The sequence below is a fragment of the Balaenoptera physalus genome (assembly GCF_965194825.1).
Source record: "Balaenoptera physalus genome assembly, chromosome: 10".
Lineage (NCBI taxonomy): Eukaryota > Metazoa > Chordata > Mammalia > Artiodactyla > Balaenopteridae > Balaenoptera > Balaenoptera physalus.
This window is the reverse complement of record NC_138889.1, coordinates 58725667-58742404: the sequence shown is the minus strand read 5'-3', so window position 1 is coordinate 58742404 and position 16738 is coordinate 58725667. Positions and strand designations below refer to the sequence as shown.

At 34.4% G+C, this 16738-nt stretch overlaps 1 protein-coding gene across 2 annotated transcripts in view; it reads left to right on the top strand.

The window, feature by feature from the left end:
- The window catches only part of ACER3 (alkaline ceramidase 3), a 186378-nt gene that overhangs the window by 65983 nt on the left and 103657 nt on the right, over positions 1–16738 (top strand). For both annotated transcript variants that reach the window (XR_014250236.1, XM_082410380.1), the window contains exon 2: positions 5695–5805. Coding sequence is in view for 1 of the 2 variants with exons in the window: in XM_082410380.1 (XP_082266506.1) it covers positions 5695–5805 (111 nt within the window). In the remaining variant the exon portion in view is untranslated. The remainder of the gene's footprint in view (positions 1–5694; positions 5806–16738) is intronic.

The following is a 16738-nucleotide window of genomic DNA, read 5'->3' as shown; positions in this document are numbered from 1 at the left end:
TCCCCAGAGGCAAAACTTTTTTTTTTTAAAAAGCAGCTATATTGGGGTATAGATGACATGCAATAGAAAGTGCCTATTTAAGGTGTACAAATTAAGTTTTGTCGTATGTGTACACATGTGAAACCATCACCACAATCAAGACAGTGAACAGATTCATCACCTCTGAGTTTTCTCATGTCCCTTTATAAGTCCTTCTCCATCCTGCTGTCTCTTCCACCCCAGCCCTACCCACAACCACTGATCTGCTTTCTGACACTATAGTATAGGTTAGTTTGTATTTTCTAGACTTATATGAACTGTTTTAATACTTGTCTGCCAATTCTAACATCTGTATCAGTTCTGGGTTGGTTTCAATTGAGTATTTTTTGGGGTTGGTTTTCTTCCTTTTTGTATGCTTGGTAATCTTTTTTTGGGGGGGGGGTGCTGTGCCATGCAGCTAGTGGGATCTTAGTTCCCTGACCAGGGATGGAACCCGTGCCCCCTGCAGTGGAAGCACGGAGTCCTAACCACTGGACCACCAGGGAATTCCCTGCCTGCTAATCTTTAATTGGATGTAAGACATTGTGCTTCTTACCTTGTTGGGTCCTGGATATTTTTTGTATTACCATAAATAGGCTTGAATTTTGTTCTAGGATTCAGTTAAGTTACTTGAAAATAGTTTGATCCTTTCGGATTTTGTTCTAGCTTTACTGAGGTATAATTGAAATATAGCGTTATATAAATTTAAGATGTACAAGCTGTTGATTTGATACACATATTCGTAAAATGATTACTTCCATAGCATTAGCTAACACCTCCATCCCGTCACATAATTTCCATTCCTTTTTTGTGTTAAGAACATTTAAGATCTTCTCTCTCAGCAGCTTTTAAGTATATAATACAGTATTATTAGCTGTAGTCACCATGCTATTCATTAGACCCCCAAACTTGTTAGTCATGTAACTGGAAGTTTGTATCCTTTGAAAACATCTCCCCCATTTCCCCCACCCTCAGCCCCTGGTAACTGCCACTCTATTCTCTGTTTCTCTGGGTTTGGTTTTTTTAGATTCCACATATATGTGATATCATATAGTATTTGTCTTTCTCTGGCATATTTCACTTAGCATAATTTCCTCAAGTTTCATCCAAGTTGTTGCAAACAGCAAGATTTCCTTCTTTCTCATGGCTGAAATAATATTCTGTTGTATATATATACCACACCTTCTTTATCTATTCATCTGTTGATGGACACTTAGGTTGTTTCCATATCTTGGCCACTGTGAATAATGCTGCAATGAACATGGGAGTGCAGGTGTCTCTTTGAGGTCCTGTTTCATTTCCTTTGGATATATACCAAGAAGTGGGATTGCTGAATCATACGGTAGTTCTATTTTTATTTTTTTGAGGAACCTCCATACTGTTTTATGTAGTGGCTATACCGTTTTACATCCCACCAACACACGTTTTACAACCCTTTTCTCCACATTCTTGCCAAAACTTATCTGTCTTTTTAAAAAAAATTATTTTATTGAAGTATAGTTGATTTACAGTATTATGTTAATTTCTGCTTACAGCAAAGTGACTGAGTTATACACATATATATATTCCTTTTCATGTTCTTTTCCATTATGGTTTATCACAGGATATTGAATATAGTTCCCTGTGCTATATAGGGGGACCTTGTTGTTTATTCATTCTCTATGTAATAATTTAAATCTGCTAATCCCAAACTCCCAATCCCTCCCTCCCCCACCACACCTACCCCTTGGCAACCACAAGTCTGTTTTCTATGTCTGTGAATCTGTTTCTGTTTTGGTAGATAAGTTCATTTTTGTCATATTTTAGATTCCACATATAAGTGATATCATATGGTATTTGTCGTTCTCTTTCTGACTTCTCTTAGTATGGTAATCTCTAGGTCCATTAATTTTCCTGCAAATGGCATTATTTCGTTCTTTTATCTGGCTGAGTAGTATTCCATTGTATATGTGTACCATATCTTCTTTATCCATTCATCTGTCAATGGACATTTAGGCTATTTCCATGTCTTGGCTATTGTGAATAGTGCTGCTATGAATATAAGGGTGCATGTATCTTTTTGAATTATAGCTTTGTCCGGATATATGCCCAGCAGTAGGATTGCTGGATCATATGGCAACTCTAGTTTTTTGAGGCACCTCCATACTGTTTTCCATAGTGGCTGCACCAGTTTACATTCCCACCAACAGTGTAGGAGGGTTCCCTTTTCTCCACACCCTCTCCAGCATTTGTTATTTGTAGACTTTTCAATGATGGCCATTCTGACCAGTGTGAGATGGTACCTCGCTGTAGTTTTGATTTGCATTTCTCTAATAATTAGCGATCAAGTGTGAGATGATATCTCACTGTGGTTTTGATTTGCATTTCCCTGGTGATTAGTGTTGTTGAGCATGTTTTTCATGTGTGCTTAAATCTTTAATCCAGTTTGAGTTCATTTTGTAAGATAGAGGTTCAGTCTCATTCTTCTGTGTGTGGTTATCTAGTTTTCCCAACACTATTTATTGAAGAGACTAACCTTTCCCCAGTGAGTGTTTCTGTGGTATTAGTTTTAATATCTTCTTTCTTTTCTGATTTTATTTATCTGAGTCTTCTTTTTTTGAGTTAGTCTAGCTAAAAGTTTGTCAATTTTGTTTATTGTTTCAAAAAACCAGCTCTTAGTTTCTTTATTTCCACTTTGATCTTTATTTCTTTCCTTCTCTTGACTTTGGGCTTAGTTTGTTCTTTTTCTGGTTCTTTGAGGTATAACGTCAGGTTGTTTATTTGTGATCTTTTTTCTTAATATAGACATTTATTACTATAAACTTTCCTCTTAGAACTACTTTAGCTGCATCCCATAAATTTTGGTATGTTGTGTTTCCATTTCCATTTGTTTCAAGATATTTTTTATTTACCTTTTGATTTCTTCTTTGCCCCGTTTGTTGTTCAGGAGTGTGTTGTTTAACTTCGACATATTTGTGAGTTTCTAGTTTTCCTCCTATTGTTGATTTTTAGTTTTATGCCATTGTAGTTAGAAAAGATACTTCATATGATTTCAGTTTTCTTAAATTTTCTAACACTTGTTTTGTGACCTATTATATCATCTGTCCTGGAGAATGTTCTGTGTGTGCTTGAGGAAAATGTGTACTCTGCTGCCTCTTGGATGGAATGTTTTGCATATGTCTGTTAGATCCATTTGGTTTCAAGTGTAGTTGAAATCCAACTTTTCTGTGTTGATTTTCTGTCTGGATGATTATCCATTGTTGAAAGTGGGGTATTGAATTCCCCTACTATTGTTGTATTGTGGTCTATTTCTTCCTTCAGATCTGTTGATATTTGCTTAATATATTTAGATGCTCTGATTTAGGTACATATATATTTACAACTGATATATCCTTTTGATGAATTAACCCTTTATTATTACATAATGATCTTCTTTGTCTTGTTACAGTTTTTGGCTTAAAGTCTATTTTCTCTGATATAACTATAGCTACCTTTGCTCTCTTTTGGTTTTTACTTCCATAGAATATCTTTTTTAATCATTTCACTTTGAGCCCATGTATGTCTTTAAAGTTGAAGTAAATCTCTTGTAGCCAGCATGTAGTTGGGTCTTGTTTTTTTATCCTTCCAGTCACTGTATGCCTTTTTTTTTTTTTAATTTATTTATTTGTTTTATTTTTGGCTGCGTTGAGTCTTCGGTGCTGTGCGCAGGCTTTCTCCAGTTGCAGCGAGCAGGGGCCACTCTTCACTGCGGTGGGCGGGCCTCTCATTGCAGTGACCTCTCCCGTTGCGGAGCATGGGCTCTAGGCACACGGGCTCAGTAGTTGTGGCACACAGGCTTAGTTGCTCCATGGCATGTGGGATCTTCCTGGACCAGGGCTCAAACCCCTGTCCCCTGCATTGGCAGGCGGACTCTTAACCACTGCGCCACCAGGGAAGTCCCTGTATGCCTTTTAATTGGAGAATTTAACCCCTTTACATTTAGAGCAATTACTGATAGATATGGACTTACTAGTTTCATTTTATTAATTGTTTTCTGGCTGTTTTGTAGTTCCTGTATTCCTTTCTTGCTGCTTTCCTTTGTGAATTAACGATTTTCTGTAGTGGTATACTTCAATTCCCTCCTTTTTGATTCCCTCCAACAACAGTCTTTTGTTGTGTCTAATGTAGGTTTTTGCTTTGTGGTTACCATGAGGCTTACATAAAACAACTTATAGATATAACTGTCTTTTTCACACTGATAGCAACCTTGCATACTAAAACTCTATCCTTTTACTACACCCTTTTAGGATTTTGATATCACAATTTACCTGCTTTTTATTTTGTATTTATTAACAAATTATTGTAGCTGTAGTTATTTTTAATACTTTTGTCCTTTCTTCATTGTACTAGACTTAAGTGATTAATACACCATCATATAACAGTATTACAGTATTCTGAATTTGATTATGCTTAGCTTCACCAGTGTGTTATACATTTTCATATATTTTCATGTTACTAAGTAACATTCTTTCATTTCAGCTGGAAGATCTTAAATGTAAGCACTTATAGCTGTAAATTTCCCACTCAGCGCTGCTTTTACTACATCCCATTAATTTTGGTATGTGTGTATTAATTTTAATTCATCTCTTATGTATTTTCTAATTTGGTTGGTGATTTCTTCTTTGATACATTGGTTGTTTAATAATATTTTGTTTAATCTCCACAGGTTTGTGAATTTTCCAGTTTTCCTTCTGTTATTTTTTTCTAACGTCATTCTTTTGTGATTGGAGGAGATATTTTATATGATACTTTATATCTGCCTTTTTAAGTCTATTGAGACTTAATTTATGGCCTAACATATGCTCTATCCTGGAAAATGTTCATGTGCACTTGAGAAGAATGTATGTACTGTTGTTGTAGGGTAGAGTGTTTTGTATATGTCCATTAATTAATATTTGTCCTGATATCAGCTCCTATGTTGAAAATCACAAATTTGGAATTTTGAATGTATTGTGCCACTATATTCCCAGAATAAATGTATAAAATACTACCCAGAATCAATATACAAAATAGTTTAGCCATCTTTTTCCCCATTTTACTATTTATTTCTGCTATTACGGTTTCTATTGTTTCTTTGCTATTCATATTTCAGCTTTGTTTTTGTAAAGAGAGGATCAAAAATCACATCAAGATCCGTTGCCTTTTGTGTTCACTAGAAACAGAAACTAAAAACATTGCCACAAAAATTAAAGTTTAAGAAGAGATGCAAAATGCAAGCTCTGATTTGTTGTCATTCATTTCAAGAGACAAATTAACTCGGTTCTGTATTTTATCTTGTCATACTGTTATCCATGGACCACCCTTTCAGTAGCGTTGGTGTAAGCTGCTTTTACCAACTCACTTTTTGCTTATCTTTGAGGTTCTTTCTGAGATACTTTTGCTTTTTACCTTACGAATTTATAAGTTCCTTTAGTGGATGTTCTGGTTGAAAATTCTTAGTTTCATTTGTCTGAAGGTATCTGTATTTTACTTTGATTTTTGTAAGAAACTTTTGTTGAGTAGAGAACTATTTTCCTTTAGCACCTTGTAAATATCTTTCCATCATCTTTCTAAGAAGTCACCTACTTAATTTTTGCTAAGGGCTAACTGTGTATATCTTTATTTAAAGTAGTATTGATTAATCTCATTATCTTCTTGTGTGTGTTTTTTTTTCTATAGGGAATACAGTGAGTAACCTGATTATGATTATACCTCCAATTTTTGGTGCAATTCAGAGCATTAGAGGTGGACTGGAAAAGCGGTACATTGCTTCCTATTTAGCACTCACAGGTATGTATAACACTTCATCTAAAAAATGATGTGAAAAGAGATGATGTACCATATTCAGACAGACTGTTTTTCTCATTCTTTCCTAAAATTGTTTCTCAATTTTGTGTTGTTTATTATACAACTTGAGCATATTCTGAAACTTCTGAATTAAAACTCCACAAATCTTGCCAGTATTTGAACTGTATTTTGAATAAATTAAAAAAAAATAACAAGATATTTCAAGCATCCAGAAAAGAACAGGGATAATATAACAAATATATCCATGTATCTCACCATCCTTCTTTGTCAGATCTTAACACTTTGCAATATTTGTTTCAGTTTTTACTTTTTCTTTTTTAAAGAAATAAACTGCTATAGATAAAGTTGAAGCTCCCTTTCTACTCCTGCTTGATTTTATTCCCATCTTCCTCCCAGCTCACCCTGCTAGAGTTAACCTCTATACTGAATTTATCATTGTCTCACGTTTTTGTGTTTATACTATATATGTATATATCCTTAAAAATATGAAAAATATCATTCACATATTTTAAAACTTTTTGTAAAGGATATTCTACTGTATCTGATCTTCTGCAACTTACTCCTGTTCCTCTACTTGTCTGTGAGACAGGGACTGTGTCTTAGTTATCTTTGTATCCCTATTGCCTGGCAAGTTAGTGGTCCTCAATATATGTTACATGGAGGGATGAGTGAACTTTACCAGAGCCTAAGATGGGAAAATCACTCTTTCATGTCCTTGCATTATCATCATAAAGACAAAAATAGCAAAGAAAGTAGATTCTAGTTTGCTTCTATTATGTAACTTTCTAAATTAAACACAATTTCTTTTGTTTTAGTTCAAGGTAGATATTATTTACACATGGGCAGAAAGGACCTCTAATTACCACAAAACTGTAAGCTATAGTATATCATATCAGATTTTATATAATTATATTAGTCGTTGCATATGACAGAGTTTAATTTCTGAATCTGTTTCTCATATGTGTGGTGTTTTGAGAAAGTTACTTCATTCATCTTCAAAAGGAAGACTTGTCCACAAACTTAGCCCTTTGCTTTAATTCCTGGGATGTTTTAAGAATGTTTATAAAATACCAACAAATCACAATCAGTAATAACAATAAGAATAAAAAGATTTGAGGGACTTCAAGGTTGCCCTAGGATAATACTGCCCTCCTGAGTTAGAATTTGTCCACTCATCCTTCTAGAAAACCATACAGATTAAGAAGGAAAGTAAATAAAACCACACTTAGCCCACACTTTCAGCCTTACTAAGAGAAAAATAATACCATGAATGTCAAATCATTTTTAAACAAGAAATAAACACCACATTCTAGCAGAACTGTCTTTAATGTTTTAGACTTGGGGAGGTTTGAAAAACTATATGGAAAAGAGGAGAGAAAAGTTGAGAGCTTAATCTGAGAAAACACCAATAGAAAGAGAAAGCTTCATGATAAATGCAAAATTTCTGAAAACATTATGAGACCAGGTAAATCATAGTACTTGATAAAGTACACAGTACTTTAAAGTACATAGTAAAGGACTTGAAAGTGTACAAGACCTAAAGTGGCAGTTTGGGAAAGGTATTACTTCTGGGAAAGAAATAACTAGAAAGAGGAAGATAGCCATTGGAGATGTGTAAGTGTAGAGAAAGAAGGAAGTTAGAGTGAGGAATTAAGATCCTACTGAAACAAAACAACCATAAAATACATTAGACCCTTCTCCCTGCACCCTACCCCGCCACCAAAACAAATAAATGTATATGAAAAAGGACACTAACCTTTATTATTCAGAAGGGGGCAGGCTTGAACTTGAAATCTTTTAAGCCACCCCAAACCTTTACTCTTTCCACAAATTGGACCCCCCGCAAATCAGTCTACATCCATGCAAAGCTACTGTAATAAAAAAACAGAAAATGAGAATCAATACCTTTTGGCTCATGGATGTTCTTTCCCCACAACTAATTATAAAGCAGAAAGAAACTGCAGCACAATACTCCTAACTGAATTAGCCTCAAACCAATAAATGAATAAATATTTAAAAACTAATAACACCAATAAAAATTAATTTAAAAAAATAAAAAGTAATAACAGAAATAGCTTCCTCACCCCCCAAAAGAAATAAAATTAGAATTGATTAAACTTAGGAAAGAAATTAAGCCTGAATTACAATGTGTTGAGTATTTAATAAGGGCTATTTAAGAAAGACAGAGAAGCAAGAGAATGAAAATGAGATAAAGAAATAAAAAGGGTCAGAGAGAAAGTGATTGAAATGGAAGACAGACTAAGAAGATTCAATACAACTGTAATTGGAGTCCCTGAAGAAGGAAAATAAAACAATGAAACAGATCTTATATTTAAAATTGTAATTTTCAGATTAATTTGAAAGAAGACTTTTTGGAAATGAAAGAAGACCCAGATCTAGATACTGAAAAGTCCATTTTTGTCTCATAAAACTGACTTGGAATGGTCAACTCTGAAAGAGACTAGTAAAATTACTGGATTTTAAAAATGAAAAAAATCCTCACAGCTCAAGGGAAAAAGACCAGACTACTTATAAGGGCAAGAAAATTAGGCTGGCACTAGACCTCATCAGCAACATAAAAGAAAGGCATCAGTGGAACTGCATTTTTAGTGCAAACCAAAGATTTTATATTCCAACCAAATTGTTTTTCAGTTATCCAGGTTATAGAAAGACACTTTTAAACATACAAGTACTCATTGAAAACTGTACACATGACTCCTTCCTGATGAATCCATGAGTACTGCTCTGTCTGATTTAGTAGCTGCTATCCACATGTGGTAATTTAAATTTAAATAAATGAAAATTAAATAAAACGCAAATTTCAGTTTCTCTGTCACACTAGCCACGTTTCAAGTGCTCAGTACCCATATGTGGCTTATGGCTACCGTATTGGGCAGTGCAGATATAGAACATTGCCTTCATCACAGAAAGTTCTACTGACTGCATTGTACTAGAGAATGATGTTCATCCAACTAAGAGAAGACTGGGCGAACTTGGGCAAAATGTCTGATGATGAACATTTAACACATTTAACTATAGATCTAAGACTAAAACAGATGTGATAAGGACTGAAGAATAGTATATGGACATTATATGGTCTGGTAAAGTAGAGAGAATGCAGTTTTTTAAATGGGAGAAGGAAAGGGCAAAGTAGAATAAGTTCATTGACTGTTGCCTATGTAGTAAGTTGAGTATTGAAGAATATGATCTAAAAGTAACAAACTAAATAGTAAAAGGTTAAGAAAAAAAAGGGGAGAACTCGGGGTGCTATAAAAGGCATAACCTAGTAACCCCTAGGCCAAAAAAGCCTCTTTTCTAAATACCAAAAGAATTAAGTGCAAAAAAAGACATTTCACTTAGAGAAATACATTAAATATAAAGTAATATATGTAACTATTATAATGAAACAATATGACAGAGTTGAGATTAAATATCAGTCATATGAATCAGAATGAATCAGCTTAACTTAATATCAAAAGAAAAAGATTTTTGAATTTGATCAGCAATTAGGATTGAACTTTATGCTACATACAAAAGACACATCTAAAACTAAAAGTGATTCAGAAAAGTTAGAAACAGAAATAATAAGAAAGCAAGGGTAGTGATCCTGATATCATATAAAGTAGAATTCCCTTCAAAAAGCATTGTGTGACAAAGAAGGATGTTTTTAATGTTGAAGCCATGATTCAAAGTGAAAATACAAGTTTTTAATAACTCTGTACCAAATAACACAACCACCACTATTATATGGCAGAAACTACAAGAGATACAAAGAGAAATAGATAGAAACATAAGAATAATAGAAGATTTTAATATGCCACACTCAGTACAAGACAGATGAAGTGAACAAAATATATCAGTAATATCTGGAAGACCTAAAGAGCATAACCAATAAAATAGATCTTATGGCTTTATGCTGAACTTTACACCCTTATAATACAGAATATACCCTCTTTTTGAAGTACACACAGAACATTCATAAAAACAAAATAGTAAGTTCTGTTAAGTAGAAATATTAAAACAACATCCTCTGGTCACAGTGCATCCATGCTAGAAATTAACAACAAATTCAAACCATAAAAAAACTCTTCCTCCTTGAAATTTTAAATCCTCTGTTGACTCTTGGTTGAAAGGGAAAATAGAAATGGAAATTATAGGAGTCCTAAAATACAGTTGTAACAAAAAGTCTGCATATCAAAATCTATGGGGATTTATATAAAGCAGCCATCAGAGGATAATCCATAGGCTTAAACAATTAAATAATAAAAGATAAAAACTAAAGGTGAAAAATTAATTAAAATCCCAACTCACAAGGCAAGAAAAAGACTGCAAAATAAACCAAATGAAAGTTTAAGGGAGGAAATTATAAAGATAAAAGCAGAAAGTAACAAGATAGAGAACAGAAAAACGTTCTAATTAATGAATCAAAATCTATTTTTCTTTAAGAAAAAGTAGACAACTAGCTAACTTTAGAAAAAAGGAAGCAAACATAAACATTAAAATAAGAAATGACAAAGAGGAAATATCCACTGAAACAAGAAAAAAAATTTTTTAACCTCTATGTAAATAAATAAATTTAGAATTGGATAATTTCCTAGGAAAATACAGTTTGTCAAAATTGACCCCAAAGATAGAAAGCTTTGAACAGACCAATTTCTGTATAGGAAATAGAGTAACTTATTAAGGAATTCCTGCACAAAAGTACTGGGTCCAGATAGTTTCACAGAGAGTTCCAATAAACCTTCAAAGACCAGATAGTCCCAATGCTACATAAATTTTTTCAAGCACAGATAATGAAAGAAAACTTCCAAATTCTTTTTATGAGGCAAACAACATTGTTATATAAACCTAATAAAAATGCCATAAAAAAGAAAATTAAGGACTAATATCGTGAATGAATATCAGTGCAGATATACTAAGTAAATTATTAGCAAACAAAAAGGAATGATACTTTTTCTAAGTACTACTGATACATGTAACAACACGGATGAACCCTAAAAACATTATGCCAAGTGAAAGGAACCAAAACACGCAAAGGACCACAGATTATATGATCCTATTCATATGAAATTTCTAGAAAAAGCAAAATTATCGAGTTAAAAACAAATAATTAGTTACTTGGGGTTTTGAGTGGATGTTGACTGCTAATAGGCATAAGGGAACTTTGGGGGGTGATGGAGTTATCACAGAACTGGATTGTGATGATGGTAGCACAACTCTTTAAATTTACTAAAACTCCTAAAACTGTACACTTACAATGAGTGAATTTAGTGGTATATCTCAGTACTTGTTTAAAAAATAAAAACCAGTGGACACAGGAAAGGGAGGAATGTGCACACTGTGTGAAAGAAGGAGGGATATTTAGTCCTTACATCTCAGAGGTGGTGTTGAAGGAAGAAAGAAAATAGAGCAGAAAAACAAACAAACAAATAAACAAAAAAATATATATGTCAGTGCTAACATGTATAGGTGCTATAACTCTTCTCTAGTAGAATACAACTACTTTTCCTGTTGTCCTTGACAGGTAGAATCCAGGCAGCCACTCCTGATTGTTCAAGATTAGATGAATACTATTTGTCACTCTGAGTTTGAGGATTTTCTGTTCTCTCTTAACAAGGATCCATGTCTTATTAAGTGATTTCCTTTGCATGTTAAAGACCTAAAGTTATTTTTTGATCTTTATACAGGTACGATGATTTGAGAAACTATTCCACATACAGTAATCTGCCCTCTTCTAATATTCTTGTGAATACATGGAGGAACATATTTTCTAAATTATTTTTTCCTGTAACCTTCTTCCAACTGAAGAAAGTTGGGGGATAATTTTTAGACAGGTCTCTTTGTATCAGTGTCTCTTCATGGAAAGTCATCCTTATAAAGTTCATTCTCTGAAGTTCAGAGAAAGCCCTTGAGCTCAATTTCTTTCTTATAATGTTTTCCAATTACATCACTAATATACATTAACAAGTCCTTATCCAAATCCTTGGGACCAGAAGTATTTCTGAACTCATATTGTTTTTGAATTCTAGAAAGTTAATAGACTATGTTTGCTATAGTATACTAAGCCCACCAAAACCTGGGACAGCACCCTGCAGGTGAACATATCCATATTGCTGCTTAACGTGTGAATATTCACAGTACCTAGGCTAAATAATCACTATAAATAGCCTCATGTCCAATTAGGTCAGGTTTTGCTATCAAATGAATTTGTGCCAAACTTAAAGGACAAAACATCTTTTGGTTTTAAAAGATTTTTTGGGAATTGTATTATTAAACAAGATATGTAAGTTTATCTAACTCTCTGTTTTCTTCTTTTAAAAAGTAGTAAATAGTAAACAGAATCTAGTCCGACATTAGGGAAATAAAACACCAAGACAAATGGAGTTTGTTCCCAGAATGGAAGACAATTCAAATTTAGGAGATCCATTCATGCAATTTACTATATTAATTGATTTAAGAAGAAAAACCACATGATTATCTCCATAGATGCTGTGAAAGCCTTTGTCAAAATTCAGCAACCATTTCTGATTTAAAAAGAAAAACTAAAGAAAACAGAAATTCACCAATCCTGTCTTAACATGATAATATACACACATCAGTCCTAAAGCTAGCATTTTACTCAGTGTGGAAGCCCTAGAAGCATTCCTATGAAGGTCAAAACAAGGCAAGTGTGTCTGTCTCCACTGCTATTTAACAAAGTACTGGAAGTATTAATCAATGCATTTATACCAGAGAAAATGATTAAGGACTGGAAAAGAAGGAAAACTATCTCTATTTACAGCTATCATGGTATTCCTGAAAACTCTAGCCTAGAAAATCAGTTATCAAGCAAACAATTATTATTCAAACAATAAAACTATTTAGTTTGGTATTAGGTTTAAAATGATCACAAAAAGCAATAGCCTTCATATATACAAACAATCTCCCATTAGATATATAATAGAGAAGAAAATCCCATTTAAAATAACATCCAAAAGGATAAATATCAAAAAATAAGTTTAACAAGATATGTGTAAAACCTATATTAAGAAAACTTAAAACACTTCTGAAACACATGAAAGTAAACCTGAACAAATGAAAAGTTGTTCTTGAATAACTTAAGAAAACTGAAAAATGTCAGTTATATCTAATAAATAATACTAATAAAAATACCAATAAGTAGGGGGCTTCCCTGGTGGCGCAGTGGTTACGAGTCAGCCTGCCAATGCAGGGGACATGGGTTTGAGCCCCAGTCCGGGAAGATCCCACACGCCATAGAGCAACTAAGCCTGTGCACCACCACTACTGAGCCTGCGCTCTAGAGCCTGCAAGCCACAACTACTGAAGCCCGTGAGCCTAGAGACCACGCTCCGCAACAAGAGAAGCCACTGCAATGAGAAGCCCGCACACTGCAACGAAGACCCAACGCAGCCATAAATAAATAAATAAATAATTTAAAAAACCCAGTAAGTATTTTTTAATTAAACAAGTTGATACTAAAGTTCATATTAAAATATAAACATGCAAAGATATCTAAGCAATCTTTAAAAAAGAAGAGCCAGAAGGATGTACTAATCCTCCTATATATTGAAACATACTGCAAAACCTGCCTCAGTAAAATAGTAGAGTACAGATATTTTGATAGATAATACAGTGGAATTTAAAAGAAAAAGCATAAATAAACCCAAATCCATATTAGAGTTTAGTGTATGGTAAAGATGGCATCTCTGAGCATTGGAGCAAAGATGAATATTTTAATAAATGATATTTGGAAAAAGATAAAATAGATGTATACCTTACATTATACATGTGAATATGTTCTAAATTGATTAGAGACCTAAATGTAAAAACTAAAATCTTGTGGGACTTCCCTAGTGGCGTAGTGGTTAGGAATCACCTGCCAATGCAGGGGACACGGGTTGGAGCACTAGTCCAGGAAGATCCCACATGCCGTGGAGCAACTAATCCCGTGCGCCACAACTACTGAGCCCGCATGCCACAACTACTGAAGCCTACACGCCTAGAGCCTGTGCTCCGCAACAAAAGAAGCCACTGCAATGAGAAGCCCGCGTGCTGCAATGAAGAGTAGCCCCCACTCATCGCAACTAGAGAAAGACAGCATGCAGCAACGAAGACCCAACGCAGCCAAAAATAGATAGATAGATTTAAAATCTTGTAAGTACTAGAAGAAAACATGTGAATTATTCTATATTCAGTGTGTGGGAAAGTATTTATAACTATCATTCAAAATCCAGATGTAATAAAATGTTGGCTAATTAAATAAATTAGCCAACCATACCTTTGGCATGGCAAAAAATACCATATGCAAAGTCCAAAGCAGAAGACCAAATTGTGAAAATATTTGTGACATACACTAAGGATAGAGGTTTAATATCCCTGATACAAAAATGACTTTTAAATATTGAGGATAAAAAGGACAAAACATCCAATAGAAATAAAGACAGAATATTCTCCAAAAAAGATACTACAGAATAGCCAGCATATATAAGAAAAGATATCCAGCTACACTGATACATTATTTTTCTTTTATCAGATTGACAAAAAGTGAAACACTTGACAACACACTCTTGGCAAGGCTGTGGGAGAAATAGGTACTCTTCACACATTGCTGGTGAGAATGCAAAATTTTTGTAGGTGAATTTGTCAATATCTAACAAAACTGTATATGCATTTACCCTTTGACTCAGCAACCACGTTTATTTATTTATTTATTTATTTTTAACTTATTTTATTTTTGGCTGCATTGGGTCTTCATTGCTGCATGTGGGCTTTTCTCTGGTTGCGGTGAGCAGGGACTACTCTTCGTTGTGGTGCGTGGACTTATTGTGGTGGCTTCTCGTTGGGAGCACGGACTCTAGGCACGCGGGCTTCAGTAGTTGTGGCACGTGGGCTCAGTAGTTGTGGCTCGCGGGCTCTAGAGCACAGGCTCAGTAGTTGTGGCGCACGGGCTTAGTTGCTGTACAGCACGTGGGATCTTCCTGGACCAGGGCTCGAACCCATGTCTCCTGCATTGGCAGGCGGATTCTTAACCACTGCGCCACCAGGGAAGTCCAGCAACCACATTTTAAAAAGTTTTCTGTGAAGATATATCTCCTGTAATTCAAAATTAAATGTGCACAAGATTATCACAGAATTATTTTTAATTACAAAATAATGTAAACAACCTAAAAGCCCATATGTTGGAAATTGGTTGAATAAACTGGTGAATCTACACAGTGAGTATTACGAAGATACAGAAAGGATGAGGAATGTCTCAGAACTGATATGGAGTGATTTCCAGGATTTATTGTTAAATAAAAAATGCAGCATGTAAAAGTACGCGTGCGCGCGCACGCACACACACACACACACACACACACATACACACACACACGGTATATAATTTTTTTTCTTGGAGAAAGAGGGGAAATCAAATATACATACATCTGCTTAGTTTTTCAAAAAGAGACATAGAAAGCATGAACCAGAAAAATAATGAAATTAGTTTCTACAGGGGGGTGGGTGGAAAGGCTAGAGGAGGAAGTGACACTTCTCTGAGTAAACCCTTTTGTATTTTTATTTTTGCAACCTTATTATGATTTCACATATTCAAAGAATATAATTAGATCAACCAGAACAGGAGTTGGGGAAATTAGGAAGAGAGACCCTAAAATTGAATACAAAGAAAAACAAATTGCAAAAGACACATCTGATAAAGGACTGTTAATCCAAAATACACACAGAACTTTTTTGTACATAAAATATAAATGTAAAACTCAATAATAAGGAAATAAACAATCTGATTGAAAAAATGGACCGAAGACCTTAAAGACACCTCATTGAAGAAGATACACAGATGGCAAATAATATGAAAAGTTGTTCCACATCATATGTTATCAGGGAAATGCAAATTAATACCACAATAAGATCCTACTGTACATCTATTAGAATGGCCAAAATTCAGAACACTGACAACACCAAATGCTGGCCAGGATGTGGAGCAACAGGAACTCTTACTCATTGCTGGTGGGAATGTAAAATGGTACAGCCACTTTGGAAGACAGTTTGGCAGTTTCTTACAAAACTAAATGTGTTCTCACCATACTATGCAGCAATCACTCTCCTTGGTATTCACCCAAAGGAGTTGAAAACTTATGTCTACACAAAAGCAACTTTATTCATAAAGCCCAAACTTGGAAGCAACCAAGATGTCCTTCAGTAGGTGGATGGATTAGGAAACTGTGGTACCTGTAGACAATGGAATATTATTCAATGCCAAAAAGAAGTATGTTATCAAACTGAAAAGACATGGAGGAACCTTAAATGCATGTTACTAAGTGAGAGAAACCAGTCTGAAAAGGCTACATACTGTATGATTCCAACTATATGACATTCTGGAAAAGACAGAACTGTGGAGACAGTTAAAAGATCAGTGGTTGCTAGGTGTTGGGGGGAGAGGGATGATAGGCAGAGGAAAGAAGATTTTTAGGATCGTGAAACTATTGTGTATGATACTGTAATGGTGGATACATTTTTCCAAACCCATAGAATATACAAAACCAAGAGTGAACTATAATGTAAACTATGGATTTGGGGTGCTAATAATGAGTAGGTGTAGAGTCATCTATGGTAACAAATGTATCATCTTGGGTGGGGGGGGGTGATAATGGGGGAAGCCAGAGGGTTGGGGGGTGGTGAGGAGGACCGGCATTATATGGGAAATATATGTACCGTCTGCGTAATTTTGCTGTGAACCTAAAACTGTTCTAAAAGAAAGTCTTAATTTTTAAAGTGTATTGTACTCTTTATCAAACAGAGAACATAACCACATAAGAAGAAAGTTAATCCATTAATCCAGTTAACTTTGAAATGGTTTTCTCATATACCCAATTTGAAAACAGAAAGAGAATTCAGTGAGATATTGAACCTTACTTTA